This window comes from Hemitrygon akajei, chromosome 5 (assembly GCF_048418815.1).
Source record: "Hemitrygon akajei chromosome 5, sHemAka1.3, whole genome shotgun sequence".
Taxonomy (NCBI): domain Eukaryota; kingdom Metazoa; phylum Chordata; class Chondrichthyes; order Myliobatiformes; family Dasyatidae; genus Hemitrygon; species Hemitrygon akajei.
The window spans coordinates 98328133-98352039 of NC_133128.1; the positions used below are offsets into that span (position 1 = coordinate 98328133).

Sequence of the window (23907 nt, forward strand, 5' to 3'; positions counted from 1 at the left end):
CTGCCTGGCCTGCTGCGTTCCACCAGCATTTTGTGTGTGTTGCTAGCACAGTACAGGCCCTTTGGCCCACAATGTTGCCCATCAACTTTAAGGGATATCTAGATGGTCTATAACCTGGAGGAGTTAAAGGAACCTCGGGTGTGAGTTCAAATCATTTATTTATCACATATACATCAAAACCTACAGTGAAATGTGTTGTTTGCTTTAACAACCAACACAAAACCAAGGATGTACTGGGGGCAGTCCGTAACTGTCACCACACATTCCAGCACCGACATAGCATGCTCTCAATGCTCAACAGAACAACACAGCATAGCAAACAACAACAAACCTCATCCCTCCCTCCCTCCTATCCACCCATCTACACACATCCTCACATGTCACCTTCTTCAGCTTCCAGCCTCCAGCAGACCCGTGGGTTCACAGATACTGGGCCATGACTTCCCCAGCCAACTTGCAGAGACTAGCTTAAAGGGAGAGTTTGCAAGACGTTGGCAGATGGAGTGTAACATAGGAAAGTGTCAGGTTATACATTTTGGAAAGGAGAATGGAAAAAAATATTTCAGTGAGTGACTCTACAAAATGTTACAGTACAGAATTGTGGAGGTGGAGTCACTGAATGTGGCTGACAGATATTTGAACTTCAGGAGATTTAAGAGAAACAAGAGTGGTGAACAATGTGTTGTAGAGCGTGAGACTGGATACACCAGCATTGGCCTAATCCTGCTCCTCTTTTTGTCATATCCCAGCAAACAGGTCACTAAAGATCAATAAACCAGCGTATCTCTGTTAACTTAGATCTTGTGATCGTGTTGGCCTGGGACTAATTTTGCTGGTGAAGAGAAACAAATATTTAACCTTGTTAATCGATGTTGTGCATAGATATCTTTTGTTGCTGTCTCAATTGACTAAGAGCCCCATCTTTCTCTCACCCCAGATCTTCCCGGTCCCACTGCAGCTCCTGTCAAAGAAGATCGTCCAGTCAAAGATGAACAGCACCATTGTTGGGGTCTTCACCATCTCACTGGTCTTCCTGTCTGCCTTTGTCAACATGGTAGGTAGAGGTGGTAATAATCTGGTATATTGGTTTATTATTGTCACCTATGCCAAGGTTCAGTGAGTAAGGCCATAAAACATAGGAGCAGAATAAAGCCATTTGACTCATTAAGTTTGCTCCACCATTCAAACCCTCGCAGCCCCATTCTCCTGCCTTCTCCCTGTAAGCTCTGACACTCTTATCCAAGAACCTGTGAACCTCAACTTTAAACTTATCCAATGACTTGGCTGCCATAGCTGTCTGTGGCAATATCTTTGTTTAGCATGCCATCACTACAGATCATTTCATTACAATAGTTCTTTGAGGTATAGTACAGGTGAAAAGCAATCAGAATACAGAATAAAGTGTTATGGATACAGTGCAGGGAAAAAAAGATTCAAAGTGATAATGAGACAAACTGTGAGGTCAAGAGTAATTTCGTACTAAAGAACCATTCAAAAGTCTTATAACAGGGGTGTTAGAAAATCTCTGTGTGTTTGCTATAGACAGATTCTGAATGTATTCAGTGGGTAAGATTCCTTTGCCAGATCCAGGGTAGATTCACAGAATAGAAACAAGTTTACACAACCATCAACAACCCATTTCCACCTGGTACACGGATCCTTTTTTAGTTGTTTCCAATTCCCATCCACTCCCATGATATTGTACTACTTGTCTGCACACTAGAATTCACCCACATGTTTGCTTGGGATAGCATTGAGGCTACTAGACTGCTTCATCTATTTGTGGCATGTTTTATAGAAAACCATAGAACACCTACAGCACAATACAGGCTTCAGCCCACAAAGTTGTGCCAAACATGTCCCTACCTTAGAAATTACTAGGCTTACCCATAGCCCTCTATTTTTCTAAGCTCCATGTACCTATCCAAAAGTCTCTTAAAAGACCCTGACGATTCCGCCTCCACCACCGTTGCCGGCAGTACATTCCACATACTCACCACTCTCTGAGTAATAAAAAACTTACCCCTGACATCTCATCTGTATGTACTCCCCAGCACCTTAAACCTGTGTCCTCTTGTGGCAACCATTTCAGCCCTGGGAAAAGGCCTCTGACTATCCACATGATCAATGCCTCTCATCATCAAGGATAATTGAACTGAAATTTACATATACACTCAGTGGCCACTCTGTTAGGTACAGGAGTGGAACCCAGTGTGGTTTTCTGCTGCTGTAATCCATCCACTTCAGGGTTCAATGTGTTGTGCATTCTGAGATGCTCTTCTGCACGCCACTGTGGTACTGCAGGGTTACTGCCGCCTTCCTGACTGCTTAAACCATTCTCCTCTGACCTCTCGCATTAACATGGCGTTTTCACCCACAGAACTGTTGCTTACTGAATGCTTTTTGTTTCTCGCACCATTCTCTGCAAACTCTAGAGACCATTGTGCATGAAAATCCCAGATCAACAGTTTCAGAGATACTCAAACCATCCCATCTGGCACCAATAGTCAGAGTTATTAAGTGGTCACTGAGTGTATCAGAAATTTATGGGTGGTTTGTTTGCATGTCAGGCAACAAAAGCAGCAACATTCAACAGTTATAAAGAATGAAGAAATTTAAAGTAGGAATATGGAATGAAATGTTAACAATAAATATGACGGCAGGAGAACTTGCATTGACTTTCTCTGCAGCCCCTCTTAGCCAATTAGTAACCGTTGTCCTGTAGGAACGACAGCAACCAATCTGAGCACAGAAAGATCCCACAATTGTGATAAAATTCAGAAACCAAGGTGCAAAGGAACTTGGGAGTCCTAGTGCAGGATTCCCTAAAGGTTAACCTCCAGGTTGATTTGGTGGTACGGTAAGCATTCATTTTGAGAGGATTAGAATATAAAAGCAAGGATCTAATGCTGAGCCTTTATAAGGTGATAGTCACACTGTACTTGAGGATTGTGAGCATTTTTGGACCCTTTATCTAAGAAAAGATGTGCTGGCATTGGAGAGGGTCTGGAAAAGGTTCACAAGAATGAAAGACTTAATACATGAGGAGCATTTGATGGCTCTGGGCCTGCACTTGCTGGAGTTTAGAAGAATTGGGGGAAGGGATCTTTTGAAACCTATTGTAAGGCCTAGCTTAGAGTGGATGTGGAGAGGATATCTCCTATGGTGGGGGAGTTTAGGTAGGACCAGAGGGTACAGCCTCAGAATTGAGGGATGTCCCTTTAGAACAGAGATGAGGAAGAATTTCTTTAGCCCAAAGGTGGTGAATCTGTAGAATTAATTGCCACAGACGGCTGTGGAGGCCAAGTCATTGGGTATATTTAATAGGTTTCAATAGGTACATTTAATGTCAGGGAAATGTATACAATATACATCCTGAAATGCTTTTTCTTCACAAACATCCACGAAAACAGAGAAGTGCCCCAAAGAATGTACAGCAGTTAAACGTGAGAACCCCAAAGTCCCCCCCAGCTGCCCCCACCCACGCAGAAGCAGCAACAAAGCATCGATAAAGACACAGACTTGCAGTACCCCAAAGACTACTCGTTCACCCGGTAATTGACATACCACAGGCTCTCCCTCCCTAATAAGGCAAGAAGAGGTGTCTCCATTTCACAGCAAGAGGGGAGACATAACAAAGCAACTGGCTGATTTATGGTGTTAGTAGTCTGTTGCATTGCTTTTTCTGAGCTCTGTGCCTCCGGGCACATAGCTGGCAGCAAACTCTGATCTTCCTTGTTCTCCTGCAATGTATCAGTCAGTGGCATCAGCCTTGAATCCTCCTGCCTCCAAAGCCACGAAAAATCCGGCACCCTGAAGACACACTAGTCTTCTAGGTCATGTCCTTGGCATATCGAAAAACAGCCGGTTGTGAGGCTGAAAGTGGGTCCCATTCCCGGAAAGAACCGAAGTCAGAGTCCAGGTCAGGGTCTTGAAAAGGAAAAAAATTAGATATTAAAGATAGAAATAAAGCTGTTTCTGAAGATGCAAGCAAAGGAGTCGCCGTTTAGCACCATCATCGCTCAGCTATTTAAAGCAGAGATTAATAGATTCTTGATTAGTAAGGGTGTCAAAGGTTATGGGGAGAAGACAGGAGGAAGTTGTTGAACGAGATAATAAATCAGCCATGATAGAATAGTACAGCAGACTTGATGGACTGAATGGCCTAATTCTGCTCCTGTGTCTTATGGTCTTAACTGAAGTTGCTGTACCCCATCAGCTGAGAGAAAAAAGGTGAGGAGGGAGGAAACATATCTCAGAGCGTTCTAGCCTTATGTATGTGGAGACCTTTTTAATACCTGGTTATTTTTCTTCCAGTTTGTCTGCAACACCCAGGATCTACAGAGCTGTGTCGCCAAAGAGTTCAACACTACCCTTAGTAACGTCAATGCCTGTCACATTGTCAATTCATTCTCAAACTACAGTCTGGACTTGGAAACAGTCGAATGCGGTGGCAAACAACCCAGCTGTAACTTTCCTGAGGTAACGCTGACAGATCCCTATATCTATGGAACTTCAGGATTCAGGGGAGACCATTCAAATCTGCATTTTGCTGTTCTCTCTTTGAAATCCCACCCTCCATCCTTTGGTGACTAACTCCATTGTCACTGAATATGTCCTTTCTTATTCTATCAATGCCCCTCCTACTTTTGACTCTAACCCGTGACTGTGCGGCTCTAATCTGGAAAGAGTACAGAGGAGATTTACAAGGATGTTGACGGGACTTGGGGGACTGAGTCATGGAGAGAGGTAGAGCAGGTTGGGACAGTTTTCGTTGGAGCAGAGGAGAATGAGGGGTGATCTTATAGAGGTGTATAAAATCACAAGGGGCATAGATGGAATGAACATGCACTGTCAAGAGTTAAATAAGAAAGAAGAAATAAGGGATGAACTTACCTACTACCTTGCCTCCGCCTGTTCTTGCCGAAGCCCTGTTGAGTCAAAGCCTTTTCACTCTGACTCAGACCACTCCAACGATGACCTCTCCCATGATGATCACTCCACTATATATTACCCCTCTTTTATGGAGACAGGGTTTTTAAAGCTCTTTGCTGGACTTGCACAGGGACGGTTCTCCTGCGTCAGCACAGTACTCCTATCAGCAACTGTTGCTGAAAAAACTTAATGCTTTTTAAAGCTCTTCGCTGGACTTGCGCATGAACACTTCTGCTGCGCCTGCGCAGTTGTCCAATCAGCAACTTCCACTGAAAAAACTTACTGCTTTTTCTTCCCGTATGGTGAGGGTCCTTCTTGATGGACACTGCCTTCTTGAGACATCAACTTTTGAAGATATCCTCAGTGGAGGGGAGGTAGTGGTTGAGGCAGGTACAATAACAACATTAAAAGACTTTGCATAAATATGTGGGTAGGAGGATATGACTCAAGTGTGGACAAATGGGACTTGATTGCCAGGCACAGCAGTCAGTATGGAAGAGTTGGGCCAAAGGGCCTGTTTTAGCGCTGTGTTACTCTACAGTAGTAGGAAATGGATTAGATTGCATCAGTTTATTTATTAATCACATATACAGTACATCAAAACATAGAGTGAAATGCATCATTTGCATTAACAACAAACACACTCTGAGGTTGTGCTTGGGGCGGCCTGCAAGTATCACCACACCAATCAATACCAACACAGCATGCCGACAGTGTTCAGCCGAACAACACACAGACAGCATCCAACAGGATGCTAGATGCACCCAATTGATTGCCAGGATTATGGAATGGGAATAATCCTTTGAAAGAAAATTAAGCTCACTTTGTTGCTACTGTCAAAAGTTTCCTGGCTGATGTCTGAAATCAGGTTTCATAGTCTCTTTAGAAAGCATTCACCTTGGAGTGAGTTGAGAAGAAATTTCTTGGCAGCAGACAGTCCATGTGCAGAAAGACTGTTCTTGGGATTCAGTTCAAAGTAAAATAATTATTAAAATACATATATGTCACCCTGAGATTTATTTACTTGCAGACATTCACAGTAGAACAAAAAATGCAATTGAAAAACTACACACAAAAACTGACAAACAACCAATGTGCCAATTAAATAAATAGATACAGTGGCATGCAAAAGTATGGGCACCCCTGGTCAAAATTTCTGTTTATGTGAATAGTTAAGTGAGCAGAAGATAAACTGATCTCCAAAAGTCATAAAGTTATTCTTTTCAACATTTTAGCAAGGTTAGTGTATTATTTTTGTTTTGTACAATTTTAGAGTGGAAAAAAGGAAAGGAGCACCATGCAAAAGTTTGGGCACCCCAAGAGATTTGAGCTCTCAGATAACTTTTACCAAGGTCTCAAACCTTAATTAGCTTGTTCACAGTCATCGTTAGGAAAGGCCAGGTGATGCAAATTTCAAAGCTTAATAAATACCCTGACTCCTCAAACCTTGTCCCAACAATCAGCAGCCATGGGCTCCTCTAAGCAGCTGCCTAGCACTCTGAAAATTAAAATAAATGATGCCCACAAAGCAGGAGAAGGCTATAAGAAGATAGCAAAGCGTTCTCAGGTAGCCATTTCCTCAGTTCATAATGTAATTAATTAAATGGCAGTTAACAGGAACGGTGGAGGTCAAGTTGAGGTCTGGAAGACCTAGAAAATTTTCCGAGAGAACTGCTCGTAGGATTGCTAGAAAGGCAAATCAAAACCTCCGTTTGACTGCAAAAGACCTTCAGGAAGATTTAGCAGACTCTGGAGTGGTGGTGCACTGTTCTACTGTGCAGTGACACCTGCACAAATATGACTTCCATAGAAGAGTCATCAGAAGAAAACCTTTCCTGCATCCTCACCACAAAATTCAGCATCAGAAGTTTGCAAAGGAACATCTAAACAAGCCTGATGCATTTTGGAAACAAGTCCTGTGGACTGATGAAGTTAAAATAGAACTTTTTGGCCGCAATGAGAAAAGGTATGTTTGGAGTAAAAAGGGTGCAGAATTTCATGAAAAGAACACCTCTCCAACTGTTAAGCATGGGGGTGGATCGATCATGCTTTGGGCTTGTGTTGCAGCCAGTGGCACGGGGAACATTTCACTGGTAGAGGGAAGAATGAATTCAATTAAATACCAGCAAATTCTGGAAGCAAACATCACAACATCTGTAAAAAGCTGAAGATGAAAAGACGGCTTCTACAACAGCAGGGGTCACCAACCTTTTTAGCACCGCGGACCAGTTTAATATTGACAATGTTCTTGCGGACCAGCCAACGGGGGAGGTGGGGGGGGGGCGGTGTTAATCACAACCAGAATATAGGTGATAAGTCAACTATAAGTCACTTAGAAGTGGCTAGTACACTCAATTTCGTTTCTAAAAGGGCTTATCTAATGAATTTAATATTAAACACACAGCGCATATTTTCCTCACATGAATATAGTGATAAGTCAATTTTAAGTCAATAGCATCATATCATTTTAAGTAACGTTTGGATATTAAACACACAGCGCATATTTTCCTCGTATGAGGATATAAAATCATTAAAACCAATATCGCTGAATCAGTGGGAGCCCAGGGCTTGTTTCTGTGCAACAAGACGGTCCCACTGAGGGGCAATGGGGGACAGCGATACTCGAAGGGGGTTCCTTATGTCCAGTTATTCCGCAATTTAGTTTTCGTGGCTCTCAGCACTTGTTTCTGTCCCGCTTGCTCATGTTTTTCTGCTCCAAAAAACTCAACGGGTTTGTCTTTAAGTGCAGGGTGCTTTTTGAAAGCTTCATTGCCTCATTAGACAGCCTCCGGGCCTGAACTCCAGCTTCCCGCCCACCCGCCACCAGACACCTTGGCCAGGTGCAGCTGGTCGTGGGTGGGGTGAGAGGAAAAGGTAAAGGCCGGAGGTCCCTGTGCCGGGGTCACGGCGGTCGCAGTCCGGAAAGGGTGACTGAGCAAGGAGGAGTGTGACAGGGCGTGCACCAGCCCCCACCCCCCATAGGTAGGTAGGATCTATCGGCCGACAAAAGTTTGGCTCAAGGGATGACTTTCAGTAGATCGCAGTGAGGTAGCTGCTCTGCTACTTACAAAACCCTGAGCGCGAATTAGTCGTCTGCAAATATTTTAGCACCAGGTTCCCCACGAACATTCAGTGTGCTAAACAAGTTTAGAGACGGCACCCATCTGTTCGCACTCCAGGCCAGTAGCAATGGCACTTCTCGCCAGCCGCGCAAAGCAGCCAGTTACCCGAGGCCAACCAGTGATCCCTGGTGCCAGGGTATCATTGTGTTTAGGCGACTGATGACCTTGTATGCATTCAAGTTCAACAGTGGGCATGACAGGGAATGAGGAAAGGTGCAGTTAACTCATATCGTTTCCTCGCGGCCTGGTAGCACATGCTTTGTGGCCCGGTGTTTGGGGACCACTGTACAACAGGATAATGATCCTAAACACACCTCAAAATCCACAATCGACTACCTCAAGAGGCGCAAGCTGAAGGTTTTGCCATGGCCCTCACAGTCCCCCGACCTAAACATCATCGGAAATATGTGGATAGACCTCAAAAGAGCAGTGCATGCAAGACGGCCCAAGAATCTCACAGAACTAGAAGCCTTTTGCAAGACAGAATGGGTGAAAATCCCCCAAACAAGAATTGAAAGACTCTTAGCTGGCTACAGAAAGCGCTCACAAGCTATGATACTTGCCAAAGGGGGTGTTATTAAGTACGGACCATGCAGGGTGCCCAAACTTTTGCTTTGGGCCCTTTTCATTTTTTGTTATTTTGAAAATGTAAAAGGTGGAAGTAAAAAAGTAATCTTGCTTAAAATATTAAAGAAATGTGTCATCTTTAACTTTATGTCTTTAGGAAATCAGGTCATCTTTTACTCGCTTAGCTATTCACAGTAACAGAAATTTTGACCAGGGTGCCCAAACTTTTGCATGCCACTGTAAATGCATACATACATACAAAAACTGAGGACATGAGTTGTAGATCCTTGAAAGTGAGTGCAGAGACTGTGCTCAGTGATCAGTTTACTGGCAAGGTGAGTGAAGTTATCCATGCTGGCTCAGGAGTTTGATGGTTGAAGGATAATAACGGTTCCTGAACGGTGCTGTGAGACTTAAGGCCCCTGAAATTCCTTCCCAATTGCAACAGTAAGAAGAGAACTTAGCCTGGATGGTGGGGGTCTTTGATGACGGACGCTGCTTTCTAGTGGCACAGCTCCTTGTAGATGTGATCAGTGGTGGGGAGGATTTTTACTGTGATGACCTGGGCTGCGTACACCACTGTTTGTAGGCTTTTTAGTTCTGGCGTATCCATTCCAGCTGTGATGCAACCAGTAAAGGATCTGGGCAACTATGGAAGTTCGTCAAAGTTTCACACACTGTACATGGAAGTGGTGGCATATTGAAGACTTAGGAGGTCATAAGTGTAGATGCAAAAACAATATTTGCCTCTTGTGTATTCCCAGGGTCAAATTTATTAAATTGACCAAACTGAAGAGTGAGGTTGTAAAACAGCATGACAATTGAAACTGTGTCTGTCTTGCTCCTGCCTCAGTGTAGTTTTCTTGTTACAGCACAGAAAGAGGCCATTGAGCCCATCAGGTTCAGTTTGTTTGTGTAGAGATACATTGCAGTAACATATCTTTCTGGTCCCAGTGAGCTCACTCCGTGTAATTACACCCCCGTGACCAGTGAGCTCACGCCGTGTAATTACACCCCCGTGACCAGTGAGCTCACTCCGTGTAATTACACCCCTGTGACCAGTGAGCTCACTCGGTGTAATTACACCCCCATGACCAGTGAGCTCACTCGGTGTAATTACACCCCCGTGACCAGTGAGCTCACTCGGTGTAATTACACCCCCGTGACCAGTGAGCTCACGCCGTGTAATTACACCCCCGTGACCAGTGAGCTCACGCCGTGTAATTACACCCCCGTGACCAGTGAGCTCACTCCGTGTAATTACACCCCTGTGACCAGTGAGCTCACTCGGTGTAATTACACCCCCGTGACCAGTGAGCTCACTCGGTGTAATTACACCCCCGTGACCAGTGAGCTCACGCCGTGTAATTACACCCCCGTGACCAGTGAGCTCACGCCGTGTAATTACACCCCCGTGACCAGTGAGCTCACTCGGTGTAATTACACCCCTGTGACCAGTGAGCTCACGCCGTGTAATTACACCCCCGTGACCAGTGAGCTCACGCCGTGTAATTACACCCCCGTGACCAGTGAGCACACGCCGTGTAATTACACCCCCGTGACCAGTGAGCTCACTCGGTGTAATTACACCCCCGTGACCAGTGAGCTCACTCGGTGTAATTACACCCCCGTGACCAGTGAGCTCACTCGGTGTAATTACACCCCCGTGACCAGTGAGCTCACTCGGTGTAATTACACCCCCGTGACCAGTGAGCTCACTCGGTGTAATTACACCCCCGTGACCAGTGAGCTCACTCGGTGTAATTACACCCCCGTGACCAGTGAGCTCACGCCGTGTAATTACACCCCCGTGACCAGTGAGCTCACTCGGTGTAATTACACCCCCGTGACCAGTGAGCTCACGCCGTGTAATTACACCCCCGTGACCAGTGAGCTCACTCGGTGTAATTACACCCCCGTGACCAGTGAGCTCACTCGGTGTAATTACACCCCCGTGACCAGTGAGCTCACGCCGTGTAATTACACCCCCGTGACCAGTGAGCTCACGCCGTGTAATTACACCCCCGTGACCAGTGAGCTCTCGCCGTGTAATTACACCCCCGTGACCAGTGAGCTCACGCCGTGTAATTACACCCCCGTGACCAGTGAGCTCACGCCGTGTAATTACACCCCCGTGACCATTGAGCTCACTCGGTGTAATTACACCCCCGTGACCAGTGAGCTCACGCCGTGTAATTACACCCCCGTGACCAGTGAGCTCACGCCGTGTAATTACACCCCCGTGACCAGTGAGCTCACGCCGTGTAATTACACCCCCGTGACCAGTGAGCTCACTCGGTGTAATTACACCCCCGTGACCAGTGAGCTCACGCCGTGTAATTACACCCCCGTGACCAGTGACCTGACGCCGTGTAATTACACCCCCGTGACCAGTGAGCTCACTCGGTGTAATTACACCCCCGTGACCAGTGAGCTCACTCGGTGTAATTACACCCCCGTGACCAGTGAGCTCACTCGGTGTAATTACACCCCGGTGACCAGTGAGCTCACTCGGTGTAATTACACCCCCGTGACCAGTGAGCTCACTCGGTGTAATTACACCCCCGTGACCAGTGAGCTCACTCGGTGTAATTACACCCCCGTGACCAGTGAGCTCACTCGGTGTAATTACACCCCCGTGACCAGTGAGCTCTCGCCGTGTAATTACACCCCCGTGACCAGTGAGCTCACTCGGTGTAATTACACCCCCGTGACCAGTGAGCTCACTCGGTGTAATTACACCCCCGTGACCAGTGAGCTCACGCCGTGTAATTACACCCCCGTGACCAGTGAGCTCACTCGGTGTAATTACACCCCCGTGACCAGTGAGCTCACGCCGTGTAATTACACCCCCGTGACCAGTGAGCTCACTCGGTGTAATTACACCCCCGTGACCAGTGAGCTCACTCGGTGTAATTACACCCCCGTGACCAGTGAGCTCACGCCGTGTAATTACACCCCCGTGACCAGTGAGCTCACTCGGTGTAATTACACCCCCGTGACCAGTGAGCTCACGCCGTGTAATTACACCCCCGTGACCAGTGAGCTCACTCGGTGTAATTACACCCCCGTGACCAGTGAGCTCACTCGGTGTAATTACACCCCCGTGACCAGTGAGCTCACGCCGTGTAATTACACCCCCGTGACCAGTGAGCTCACGCCGTGTAATTACACCCCCGTGACCAGTGAGCTCACTCGGTGTAATTACACCCCCGTGACCAGTGAGCTCACGCCGTGTAATTACACCCCCGTGACCAGTGAGCTCACTCGGTGTAATTACACCCCCGTGACCAGTGAGCTCACGCCGTGTAATTACACCCCCGTGACCAGTGAGCTCTCGCCGTGTAATTACACCCCCGTGACCAGTGAGCTCACTCGGTGTAATTACACCCCCGTGACCAGTGAGCTCACTCGGTGTAATTACACCCCCGTGACCAGTGAGCTCACGCCGTGTAATTACACCCCCGTGACCAGTGAGCTCACTCGGTGTAATTACACCCCCGTGACCAGTGAGCTCACGCCGTGTAATTACACCCCCGTGACCAGTGAGCTCACTCGGTGTAATTACACCCCCGTGACCAGTGAGCTCACGCCGTGTAATTACACCCCCGTGACCAGTGAGCTCTCGCCGTGTAATTACACCCCCGTGACCAGTGAGCTCACTCGGTGTAATTACACCCCCGTGACCAGTGAGCTCACGCCGTGTAATTACACCCCCGTGACCAGTGAGCTCACTCGGTGTAATTACACCCCCGTGACCAGTGAGCTCACGCCGTGTAATTACACCCCCGTGACCAGTGAGCTCACGCCGTGTAATTACACCCCCGTGACCAGTGAGCTCACGCCGTGTAATTACACCCCCGTGACCAGTGAGCTCACGCCGTGTAATTACACCCCCGTGACCAGTGAGCTCACTCGGTGTAATTACACCCCCGTGACCAGTGAGCTCACGCCGTGTAATTACACCCCCGTGACCAGTGATCTCACGCCGTGTAATTACACCCCCGTGACCAGTGAGCTCACTCGGTGTAATTACACCCCTCTTACCATTGAATCTACTGACCCATACATCTTTGGAACGTGGGAAGAAACTGGAGCACCCATAGAAACCGGCATATATACGGGGAGAATGTACAAACTCCTTACAGGGAGTGGCAGAATTGAACCTGGATTGTTTGAGCTGTAATAGCTTTACGTTAACCACTACAGTACCGTGCCATCACTCTCTCTCCTGCTCCTTAACCACCGTCTGGTTGTACCACTCACTGGGGATCGTGGAAGGTGCCATAAAGGAAAATTTCTCCCTTTCTTTGAAGTTTTGCAAAATGCCCAGAGCCTCTGTTGCTAAGTTTGTAAACCTGTGTGATGGCTCTTTTGTGTTAGTGACTGGTGAATGGGTGGTATTACATACAAGTAGAGGGAGCAGATACTGAAACTGTCCTTTTCAGTGTCATTCCAAAGAAAGCACAGCAGTGCCTCTATTTTCTCAGAAGTTTGCATAGATTTGCATATCATCTAAAATTCAACAAATGTAATGTTGTATCACGGCCTGCTATGGAAACAACAATGCCCAAGAATGGAAAAGCCTCTAGTAAGTGGTAGATACAGCCCAGTCCATTACGGGCAAAGCTCTCCCCACGAGCGAGCACATTTACATGGTGCGCTGTCACAGGAAAGCAGCATCCATTATTAAGGACTCTCACCATCCAGACCAGGCACTCTTCTTGCTACCATTGGCCCTGAGCACAGGTGCCTCAGCACCCATGCAACTAGGTTCAGGAACTTATTACCCTTCAACCATCAGGCTGCTAAAACAATGTGGACAGCATCATGCACCACGGCTTAGATTCCACAACCTACAGACTCTACACTCAATGATTTATATATTTTTATTTGCACCATTTGTCTTCTTTTGCACATTGGTTGTGTGTCTGTCAGTCTTTATGTATAGGTTTTCATAAATTCTATTGCATTTCTTTATTTTCCTGAAAGTGCCTGCTAGACAATGAATCTCAAGGTAGAATATGGTGATAATATGTTGATAATAAATTTACTTTTGATATCTACTCCACCAGTGGTGAAACTATGGCTGATTTGCCTAAGGATGTTGATTCTGACTAATCCATTCATCTCTCTTTCCCTGGCCAGTACTTCACCTACTGCGTACTGTTGAGCTTGCTGGCGTGCGCTGTATTCCTACAGATCAGCAGTATCGGGAAGCTCTTCCTCATGTTGACCATTGAGCTGATATACATCATAATGTTGGAGGTACCTGGAGTCACCCTTTTTGACAATGCGGACCTGCTGATCATTGCCAATAGTCTGTGAGTAATACATACCTCTCATTGGTGTCGCCTCTTTCTAGTGAATTTAAGTTGTTGGGCAGATTTTCTGGGTCCTGTAGTGTGATGTTTAAGATTACTGGCTTAGCAATCTATAGGGCTCGATTTGTGACCCAATTCAAATCTCATTCTAATTAGACCAGAAGACACAGGAGTAGAATTAGGCCATTCATCTGATGGAGTCTGCTCCACCATTCCATCATGATGGATTTATTATTCCCCATTCTCTTGCCTTCTCCCAGTAACCTGTTATCTTGCTAAGTACCCTCATGTGCAGCACCTTGTCAAAAGCCTTCTGAAAATCCAAGTAAAAACATCTATTTACTCTCCTTTGTCTATCTTGACTTCTGATTCCTCAAAGAATTCTAACAGATTTGTCAGGTAAGATCTCCCCTTGAAGAAACCATGCTGACTACGACCTATTTTATCAAATGCCTCGAAGTACCCGAAATTACATCCTTAATGATGGACTCCAATGTCTTCCCAACCACTGAAGAATGGCTAACTGGCTGTAATTTCCTTTTTTCTGCTTCCCTCCTTCCGAAAGAGTGAAATGACATTTGCAATTTTCAGTCCTCTAGTGGTTCTTGAAAGATCATTACTAATGCCTCCACTGTCTCCACAACCTGCTCTTTCAAAATCCTGCGGTGTAGTCTATCTGGTCCAGGTGATTTATCTACCTTCAGACCTTACAGTTTCCCAAGTACCTTCTTCTTAGTAATAGCAACTACACTCACTTCTGCCCTCTGACACACTTGAATTTCTGCCATACTGTAAGTGTCTCCCATAGTGAAGGCACAAAAATACTTAAGTTCCTCCGCCATTTCTTTGTCCCCTATTGCTACCTCCCCAGCGTCATTTTCCAGTGGTCCAATATCCATTCTTGCCCCTCTTTTGCTCTCTATACATCTGATAAATCATTTGGTATCCTTTCTTATATTATTGCCTAGCTTCCCTTCATGTTTAATCTTTTCGCTCATGGCTTTTGTTAGTTACGCTCTGTTGGTTTTTAAAAGCTTCCCAATCATCTAACTTCCCATAAATTTTTGCTATATTATATGCTCTCTTTTCCTTTTTACTACCTTTTACTTCTCTTGTCAGCCACAGTTGCTTCATCCTCCCTTTAGAATACTACTTCATTTTTCGAATGCATCTATCCTGCACCTTCCAAATTTCCCCCAGGAACTCCAGCCACTGTTTTTTTTTTTGCTGTCATCCCCGCTAGTGTCCCCTTCCAATCAACTTTGGCCAGCTCACCTCTCATGTCTCTGTAACTCCCTTTACTATATGTAATACTGATACATCTGACTTTACCTTCTCCTCTCAAACTGCAAGGTGAATTCTATCATATTATGATCACTGTCTAAGGGTTCCTTTACTTTAAGCTCCCTAATCAAATTTGGTTCATTGCACAACACCCAATCCAAATTGTCTTTCTCCTAATGGGCTCATCCACACATTGCTCTTAAAACCATCTCATAGCAATTCTACAAATTCTCTCTTGGGACCCAGCACCAACCTGATTTTCCCAGTCTACCTGCAGATTGAAATCCCCTATCACTATTGTAATATTGCCCTTTTTACTTGCCATTTCTATCTCCTGTTGTAATTTGTATCCCACATCCTAGCCTGTATACAACTCCCACCAGGGTCTTTTTTACCCTTGCATTTTCTTAACTCTACTCACAAGGATTCTACATCTTCCAATCCTATGTCACCTCTTTCTAAGGGTTTGATTTTTACCAACAGAGCCACCCCTTGTTACACTTAAATTCAACCCACTGACTGCAATTTTGCCCTGTCATCTGCCTGTCTTTCCTCACAGTCTCGCTACACACTGCATCTACTTGGATACCAACTGCTTCATCCTTAGCCCCATCATTCCGGCTCCCAAGCCCCTGCCAAATTATTTTATGCCCTTCCCAACAGCTCTAACAAACCTGCTGCAAGAATATTGATCTCCCTTGGGTTTTGGAGTTACCTGTCCTCCTTGTACAGAAGAGATCCCACCCCCAGAAATCTGAAACCCTGCCCCCTGCACCAATTCCTCAGCCACACATTCACCTGCCAAATCATCCTATGTGTACCCTCATGGCACATGGCTCAGGTAGCAATCCAGAGATTACTACCCTGGATGTCCTGCTTTTCAGCTTCCTCCCATTTCGTACCTATGTCATTGGTGCCAATATGTACCAAGGCTTTTGGCTCCCCCTTTTACAGTGCTGTGGACCTGATCCAAGACATCCCTGACCCTGGCACTCTGGAACCAATGTACCATCCAGGTGCCTTTTTCACCTCCACAGAACCTCCTGTCTGCTCCCCTAACTATTGCACACATCCTCTCTCCCTTTCCTCTGAGCCACAGAGCCAGACTTAGTGCCAGGGAATTGCTGACTGTAGTTTTTCCCTGGTAGGTCTTCCCCCAGCCCCCAACAGTATTCAAAGCAATATACAGTCAGCCCTTCTTACCCGTGAGTTCCGTATGCATGAATTCAACCAACCGTGAATCGAATAAACCCAGAAGTGCTCTTCCAGCACTCATTGTTCACCTCTTGTTTGTTTGCTACTTTATTCCTGTGAAAAAATGGCTCATAAGAAGCAAATACGTGGTCAACGCAATTCCTCAAAGGCTAAGAGGGAGTGTAAAGTGTTATCTCTCGCCAAGAAAGTAGAAATATTAGATCTTTTGAAAAGTGGTATGTCGCTTTCTGAAGTGGGCTGTAAGGTTGGTAAGAACGAATCGAGCATTCGCACAATAAAGCAGAAAGAAGCTGAAATTCGTGTTAGTGCTGCCCATACAGCGGCAAAACTGATCTCTCTGGTTCGTGATAAAGTGCTTGCGAAGACTGAGAAAGCATTAAGTGTGTGGCTAGAGGATATGTCATAGAAGCATATCCCTGTCGATGGCCAAATTATACGTGAAAAAGCTCTTAGTCTCCATGAGCACTACTGTGACGGGGTTGATGAGAGCAAGAGAAAAGAGTTTAAGGCTGGTAAGGGATGGCTGGCTGGCTATGTAAAGCACTACAGCCTCAAGAATGTAAAGATCACAGGAGAATTGGCATCGGCTAATGCCGAGGCCACAGCAGCGTTCCCAGAGGAGCTCAAGAAACTCACAGAAGAGAAAGGCTACCTTGAAAGATTTGTTTGCTGATGCAAAGAAAAAGAAGAGACAGCTTCCTATAACAATGTTTCTAACTAAAGCATCTGCAATTCTGAAGTCTCGATTTTCAACGCTTGAAGATCCTCAGCCCTCAACCTCCACAGTTCCTGACTTTAGTATTATTGACTCTCCTCCAAAGCGTCCTTATTCCCTAAACAAGACAGTGTAACAACTACTGTACAGGTATTACAAGTTTTACTCGTTGTTTGATCATTGTTCGCCTCGCATCTCGTTCGTTCGCTGCTTGTGTTGTGAGCGAGAGTAACGTACAGTTTTTTTCTTGTCAATATTCTCTAAACATTACAGTATAATAACTATTTGCATAGCATTTACATTGTATTAGGTATTATAAGTAATCTACAGGAGGATGTGTACAGGTTATATGCACCATTTTATATAAGGGACGTGAGCATTTGCGTTTTTTGGTATCCGTGGGAGGTCCCGGAACCAATCCCTTGCGGATAAGGAGGGCCGACTGTACTTATTATTGAGTGAAACAGCCACAGGGCTACCCTGCACTGGCTGTCTATTCTCTTTCCTTGTTCTGAAAGCCACCCAGGTACCTGCCTCCTGCAAGAGCCTGCAGTCTTTGAACTGCAGTTCCAGTTCCCTAACATGGTCTTAGGGAGACTAGAGGTTTCCCAGAATTCCCACACCTCACTCAAACATACCACTAACTCTGGACCCTTTCTCAGTGTACTATCTATTTACTAGTAGACAAATAAAGAGAAAAAAAACTTAACTATCAACTTACTTGGAACCTCTGCCTGTGCTTGCCCTAACCTGTTCTCACCAAAACTGTTGAGTCAAATCCTCCCATTCTAACACTGGCCCACACCAACAATTGCCACATCAACAATGGCTGCCCCATTTGCACCTCCCTTCTTTTTATTGGCTCAAATAAAACTCACTCCCAACGAGACTGTTTCTTTACAAATAGCTCCTGCCTTGCCACGATGTGTGTCTCTCGCTCTCTCTCTCTCTCTCTCTCGCTCTCGCTCTCTCTCTCTTTTTGACTCATTCCCAATGAAACTTATCTTCCCTTTGAGGGATACCAGGTAGTTTATCACTCAGTTCAGTCTCAGTTTCTCACAACCTGCTTGTCACCCAATTCTGGCTCAGGGAAACAGTGTCACCTCTGAAATCATGGAGATTCTCTTTCTCTCTCAGAGGGTCATGAGTCTTTGGAACTGTCTTCTGCAGAGTCCTTGTTCAGCTCTACAAATCTCAAACTACACCACATTTGGAGTATTGTGTTCAGTTCTGGTCGCCTCATTATAGGAAGCTTTAGAGAGGGTGCATAGGTGATTTGCCAGGACTAGAGAACTCTCTTATGAGGAAAGGTAGGAGCGTGATTGAGGTGCATAAGATGATAAGAGATGACAAAGTGGATATCCAGAGAATTTTTCCCAGGGTGGAAATGGCTATGAGGGGACATAGCCCCTCATAGTTTATAGGAAAGTGTAGAGGGAATGTCAATGGTATTGTTTTACACAGAGAGCAGTGGGTGCATGGAATTCACTGCCAGGGGTTCTGGTAGAGACAAGTATGATAGGAACATTGAAGAGACTTTTAGATAGGCATGAGTTAAAGAAAAATGGAGGGCTATATAGCAGGGAAAGGTTAGATTGATCTTAGTGTGGGTTAAAGGCTTAGCAGAATATCATAGACCAAAGGGCCTGTACTGTCTGTAATGTTCAATGTTCTACGTTTAAAGGGCAGGCGCTTTGAATAGTTGTAAGGCAGAGGTGGTTAGTACTGACAAGCAAGGGTGGAGCGTGGGTGATGTGAATTGATATTAAAATAATATTAGATGGTAGGGCAGGCTGAAGGAGTAAGTGGCCTACTCATGCTCCTGATTGAGAGTTTTGAATAACTCCTAGTTTGGTAACATAATTTAGACAGAGAAATGGAAACACAAGAGACTCTGCAGATGTTGGAACCTGGAGAAATGCAAAATACTTGAGGAACTCAGCTGATCAGTCAGCATTTATGGAGGGAAATGGGCAGTCAACATTTTGGATCGAGGCCTTTCATCTGGACTCTATGGACTTACAGGTCCAGGTGAAGGGTCAGAAGCTAAAGTACTGACCATCCATTTCCCTTCACAGATGCTGCCTGACCTGCTGAGCTCCTAGACAAAGAAGTCCATAGGACCATAAGACTTAGCAGCAGAATTAGGCCATTCAGCCCATCATATTTGCTCTGCCATTCCATCATGACTGATCTTAGATCCTACTTAATCCCATATACCTGCCTTCTCGCCATATCCTTCGATGCCCTGACTGTTCAGCAAACGATCAACTTCCCCCTTAAATATACCCATGGACTTGGCCTCCACCGCAGTCTGTGGCAGAGCATTCCACAGATACACCACTCTGTGGCTAAAAAAAGTTCCTCCTTACTGCCCTGGTGACTGGGAACACAACAGTTAAGCTGCAAACAGAAACTCTTGCACAAATGGTAAAGTTCAAATAATCTGTTTGGTATGGTCACAAGTTTATTATTGGCACACGTACTGTAGAAAAACTGTTCTACATGCCATCCACACAAATCATTTCAGCACATCAGTGCAGTGAGGTAATACAAGGGAAAACAAAAACAATGCAGAATAAATAGACAAAGTGCAGTGCAGGCAGATAATAAGATGCAAGCTCGTAACGAGGTAGATTTTGAGGACAAGACTCCATCTGATCATACTGGGAGCCAGTCAGTAGTCTGATAACAGCAGGATAGAAGCTGTCCTTGAGCCTGGTGGTGCGTGCCTTTAAGCTCACTGCCTGATGGGAGAAGAGAGAGAGTCTGGGCTGGATGGGGTTGGGGTTTTTGATTATGCTGGCTGCTTTAGCAAGGCAGTGAGAAGTACATGCAAGAGAAGTTGGTGTCCACGATGTGCTGATCTGTGTCCACAACTCTGCAGATTCTTATGGTCAGTACAGGGCAGTTGCCACAGCGAGCCATGATGCATCCAGACAGGATGCTTTCTTTGGTGACATTCGACTGTCCTTTTGGTCAAAATGTTCATAGAATGCATTGAGCTCATCAGGAAGGGATTCAGGCTGCTCTCAGTAGAGCATTTTCATTCATACTCTTGACCACCTGTTCATAAATAAATAACTAGTGCAAGAGGAAAAGCAAGGTACTGTGTAAGGATCATGCATTGTTCAGAAATTTGATGGCACGGGAAGAAACGCTCAGTCTGGATCTTCAGGCTCCTATACCTCCACCCTGATGGTCGTAAAGTGAAGAGGGCATGTTTTGGATGGTGAGGGTTCTCAGCGATGGATGCTGTCTTCTGAAGATCAAAATTAAAGGGTATGAAGTTCAGGGATGGATCTAATGGGTCGGTTCTGAGAGACAGCATAGCCTTGATGGACCAAATGGACTCCTATATTGTAAGAAAATGTGTGAAACTGGTACTGTGTTTTTTATTCAGGAATGTTAAAAATTCAAAGTAATTTTTTTGTCAAAGTACATATACATTCAATCAGTGGCCAAGTTATTAGGTACACCTGATCATTTTCTAAACTTCGATAAAGACACCCTTCAGCTCCTTATAGTCCTAGGGAAACAGTTCCAGCCCATTTAGAATCAGAATCAGGTTTATTATAACTCAGTGGCCACTTTATTAGGTACACCTCTATACCTGCTTGTTATGCAAATATCTAATCAGCCAATCATGTGGCAGCCACTCACTGCATAAGATCACGTCGACATAGTCCAGAGGTTTAGTTGTTGTTCAGGCCAAACATCAGAATGGGGAAGAAATGTGATCAAAATGACTTACCATGGAATGATTGTTGGTGCCTGAAAGGGAGGCTTGAGTAGCTCAGAAACTGCTGATTTCCTGGAATTTCCACACACAACAGTCTCTAGAGTTTACAAAGGTGCAAAAAGCTTTTAAAAAAAAATCCAGTGACGTATAGTTCGGTGGGTGAAAACACCTTGAGAGAGGTAAGAGGGGAATGGCCAGACTGGTTCAAACTGACGGGAAAGTGACACACATTACAATGGTGTTTAGAGATACATCTCTGAACACACAATGTATTGAACCTTGAAGTGGATGGGCTCCAGAGCTAAAGACCATGAACATACACTCACTGGCCTCTTTATTAGGTACAGCAGGTATGTAATGAAGTGATCACTGACTGTATGATGTTTCTAGACCAAAAATGATCAACAAAGTTAAGGTGTAACATTCTCTGATGTTCTGATGGACCCAACAACTTCATAGCATGACCATTCCTACATCTGAACAAGATACCATAATATTTTTAAATTCATGAGTCCAGTGTATGTACATACTTTAGTTCCTCAAACAGCAAAATCTCGCTATTTTCAGTAATTGTTCTCTCTTGTCAAGATGGTCTCATGACCTCACAATCTACCTCATCATGACCCAGCACTGCCGTTTCCCGTAACACTCTATTCTGCCTTCTTTTGCAACACATTCAAAATGCTGAGGGGACTCAACAACCCAGGTATCACCAATGGAGGAGAATAAGCAGTCGATGTTTTCGGCTGAGACCCTTTTCTAGAACGAAAGAAGGCAGAAGCCTAGTTCTGAATTTTGTTATTGCTTTTCCCATATAATACCTCAGTGCACTGATCTTTATAGATGACATGCAAAACAAAGATTTTCACTGTGACAGTAACAAACCATTTTAACAACTTACCAATTTTATCCATCTTATATACTTTTGTTGCCATTAATACTGTGGTGATACAGTTAGCATATCGAATGTTTTTTGTGTGTTTTCCAACTTTGGGATAATATCAACCTCTGTAAGAACAGAGCCCGTTCATACCTAGGAACAGCCTGTAGATATCTGATTAAAACAAAGATCTCTTCCATGGTCTAGATGTAATGAAATTATAAGACCGTGTTTTAAACATATCACTGCATGGAAACTCTTCCACTGAATGCCACCATTTGGGGATCATTGCTGTATAACTTACCATGTTACAGTTTGTAAATTTTTACTAACCATTTTCTTTCTTTACCCTCAGCGTCCCCTCGAATGAAACGTGGACTTGGTGAGTGTTGTTGGGTAATGTGTAAACTTATACCAGAAATTAAGTGGCAAATTTAGCCCACATTAATTTTCGCATGTCTATCTGCAGTAATAGGGTATCAATGCTCACTATTAGTCATCTATATTACTTGTGTTGGTGGTTAAATAAGCACTTTGTTGCTCCACTAAATGAATCCTCTTAACATCTTCAATCCATTGCACTTGCTGACAGTGATATGTTGTTCTTAAAGATGAAATGCAGTGTTCCTAAACTGGATACGTAAATATAACAGTCATAGAAAAAAGTTCAAAATAAATTTATCATCGACATACATATATGTCACTGTATACTACCCTGAGATTAATTTTTCTATGATAATCACCAAAACTACTTTTAAAAGATTAGCCTTATTTTTGTCATATGTACTGTACATTGAAACATACAGAGAAAAATATCATTTGCATCAACGACCAACACAAGCTAAATATGTGCTGGGTGCAGCTTGCGAGTGTCACTGTGCTTTGGGTGCCTACACAGCATGTCCACAACTTACTAACCCTAACACATACATCTTTGGAACGTGGGAGAAAACCGGAACATCCACATGGTCATGAGGAGAATGTACGAAAGCAGCGGTAACTGAACCTGGATCACTGGTGCGGAAAAGCGTAATGCCAACCGCTATGGTACCATGCTGCCCTTAATCATCACTCATTAAGGATGCATGGAGTTAGGAGTAATGTATTAGCACGGACCAAGGACTAGTTAGTCAGCGGTGAGTAGAGTGGTCAGGGGTCACTGCTGGACCCGCAACTGTTCACGATATACAAAAACAAAATGACAGAGGGCACCGGCTGTATAGTATCTAAGTTTGCTGATGACACCAAACTGGGCGGAAAAGCAAATTACAGAGGGGATGCTGAGAGTCTGCAGGGGGATATAGATAGGTTAAGTGAGTGGGCAAGGGTATGACAGATGGAGTACAACATTGGTAAATGTGAGATCATCCACTTTGGAAGGAAAAATAGAAGATCAGATTATTTAAATGGTGAAAGACTGCAACATGCTGTTGTGCAGAGGGACTTGGAAGTGCTTGTGATAGAATCACAAACATTTGTAGGAGTAACAGGTTATCAAGAAGGCAGTGAAATATTGTTCTTAATTGATAGAGGGATTGAATTTAAAAGCAGAGAGGTTATGCTACGGCTTTACATGTTACTGGTACGTGCAGTTCTGATCTTCTTTCTTGAGAAAAGGTATACTTGCTTTGGAGATAGAGCAGAGGAGGTTCACCAAGTTCCAGAGATAAATGTGTTAGTTTATGAAAAGAGATTGAGTCACCAGGGACTGTACTCACTGAAATACAGAAGAATGAAAGTGTGTCCTATAGAAATTATGAAAGGAATAGATAAGATAGAAATAGGAAAATTATTTCCACTGGTAAATAAGACTAGAACTAGAGGACAGGCTTATAATTCCGGGGACTAGACTGCGGGCAGTGATGAGGCAAAACTGCTTTTCTTGGAGGACAGTGGAGCTGTGGAGTTTTCTGTCCAGGGAAACAGTAGAGGCTCCCTCACTTAATATATTTTTAAGAATAGTACAATTGCATGCAGGCTTTTTTTCTCCTCAGAAATTCTCACAACAGGCGCTCAATCACCGAAGCATAGAAAGCTGTGAACCAAGCTTTGGTAACTAGGATTAGTACCAGCTCAAGCTGGTAAAACCTGAGGTACATACATAGCCAAGCACACTCATTTCT

The 23907-nt window shown here is 44.7% G+C and overlaps 1 protein-coding gene across 1 annotated transcript in view; it reads left to right on the forward strand.

The window, feature by feature from the left end:
- The window catches only part of adcy5 (adenylate cyclase 5), a 416408-nt gene that overhangs the window by 346718 nt on the left and 45783 nt on the right, over window positions 1-23907 (forward strand). Inside the window, exons 14-17 of the mRNA XM_073046122.1 lie at window positions 938-1054; window positions 4318-4482; window positions 13773-13948; window positions 22140-22166. Coding sequence (XP_072902223.1) covers window positions 938-1054; window positions 4318-4482; window positions 13773-13948; window positions 22140-22166 — 485 coding nt within the window. The remainder of the gene's footprint in view (window positions 1-937; window positions 1055-4317; window positions 4483-13772; window positions 13949-22139; window positions 22167-23907) is intronic.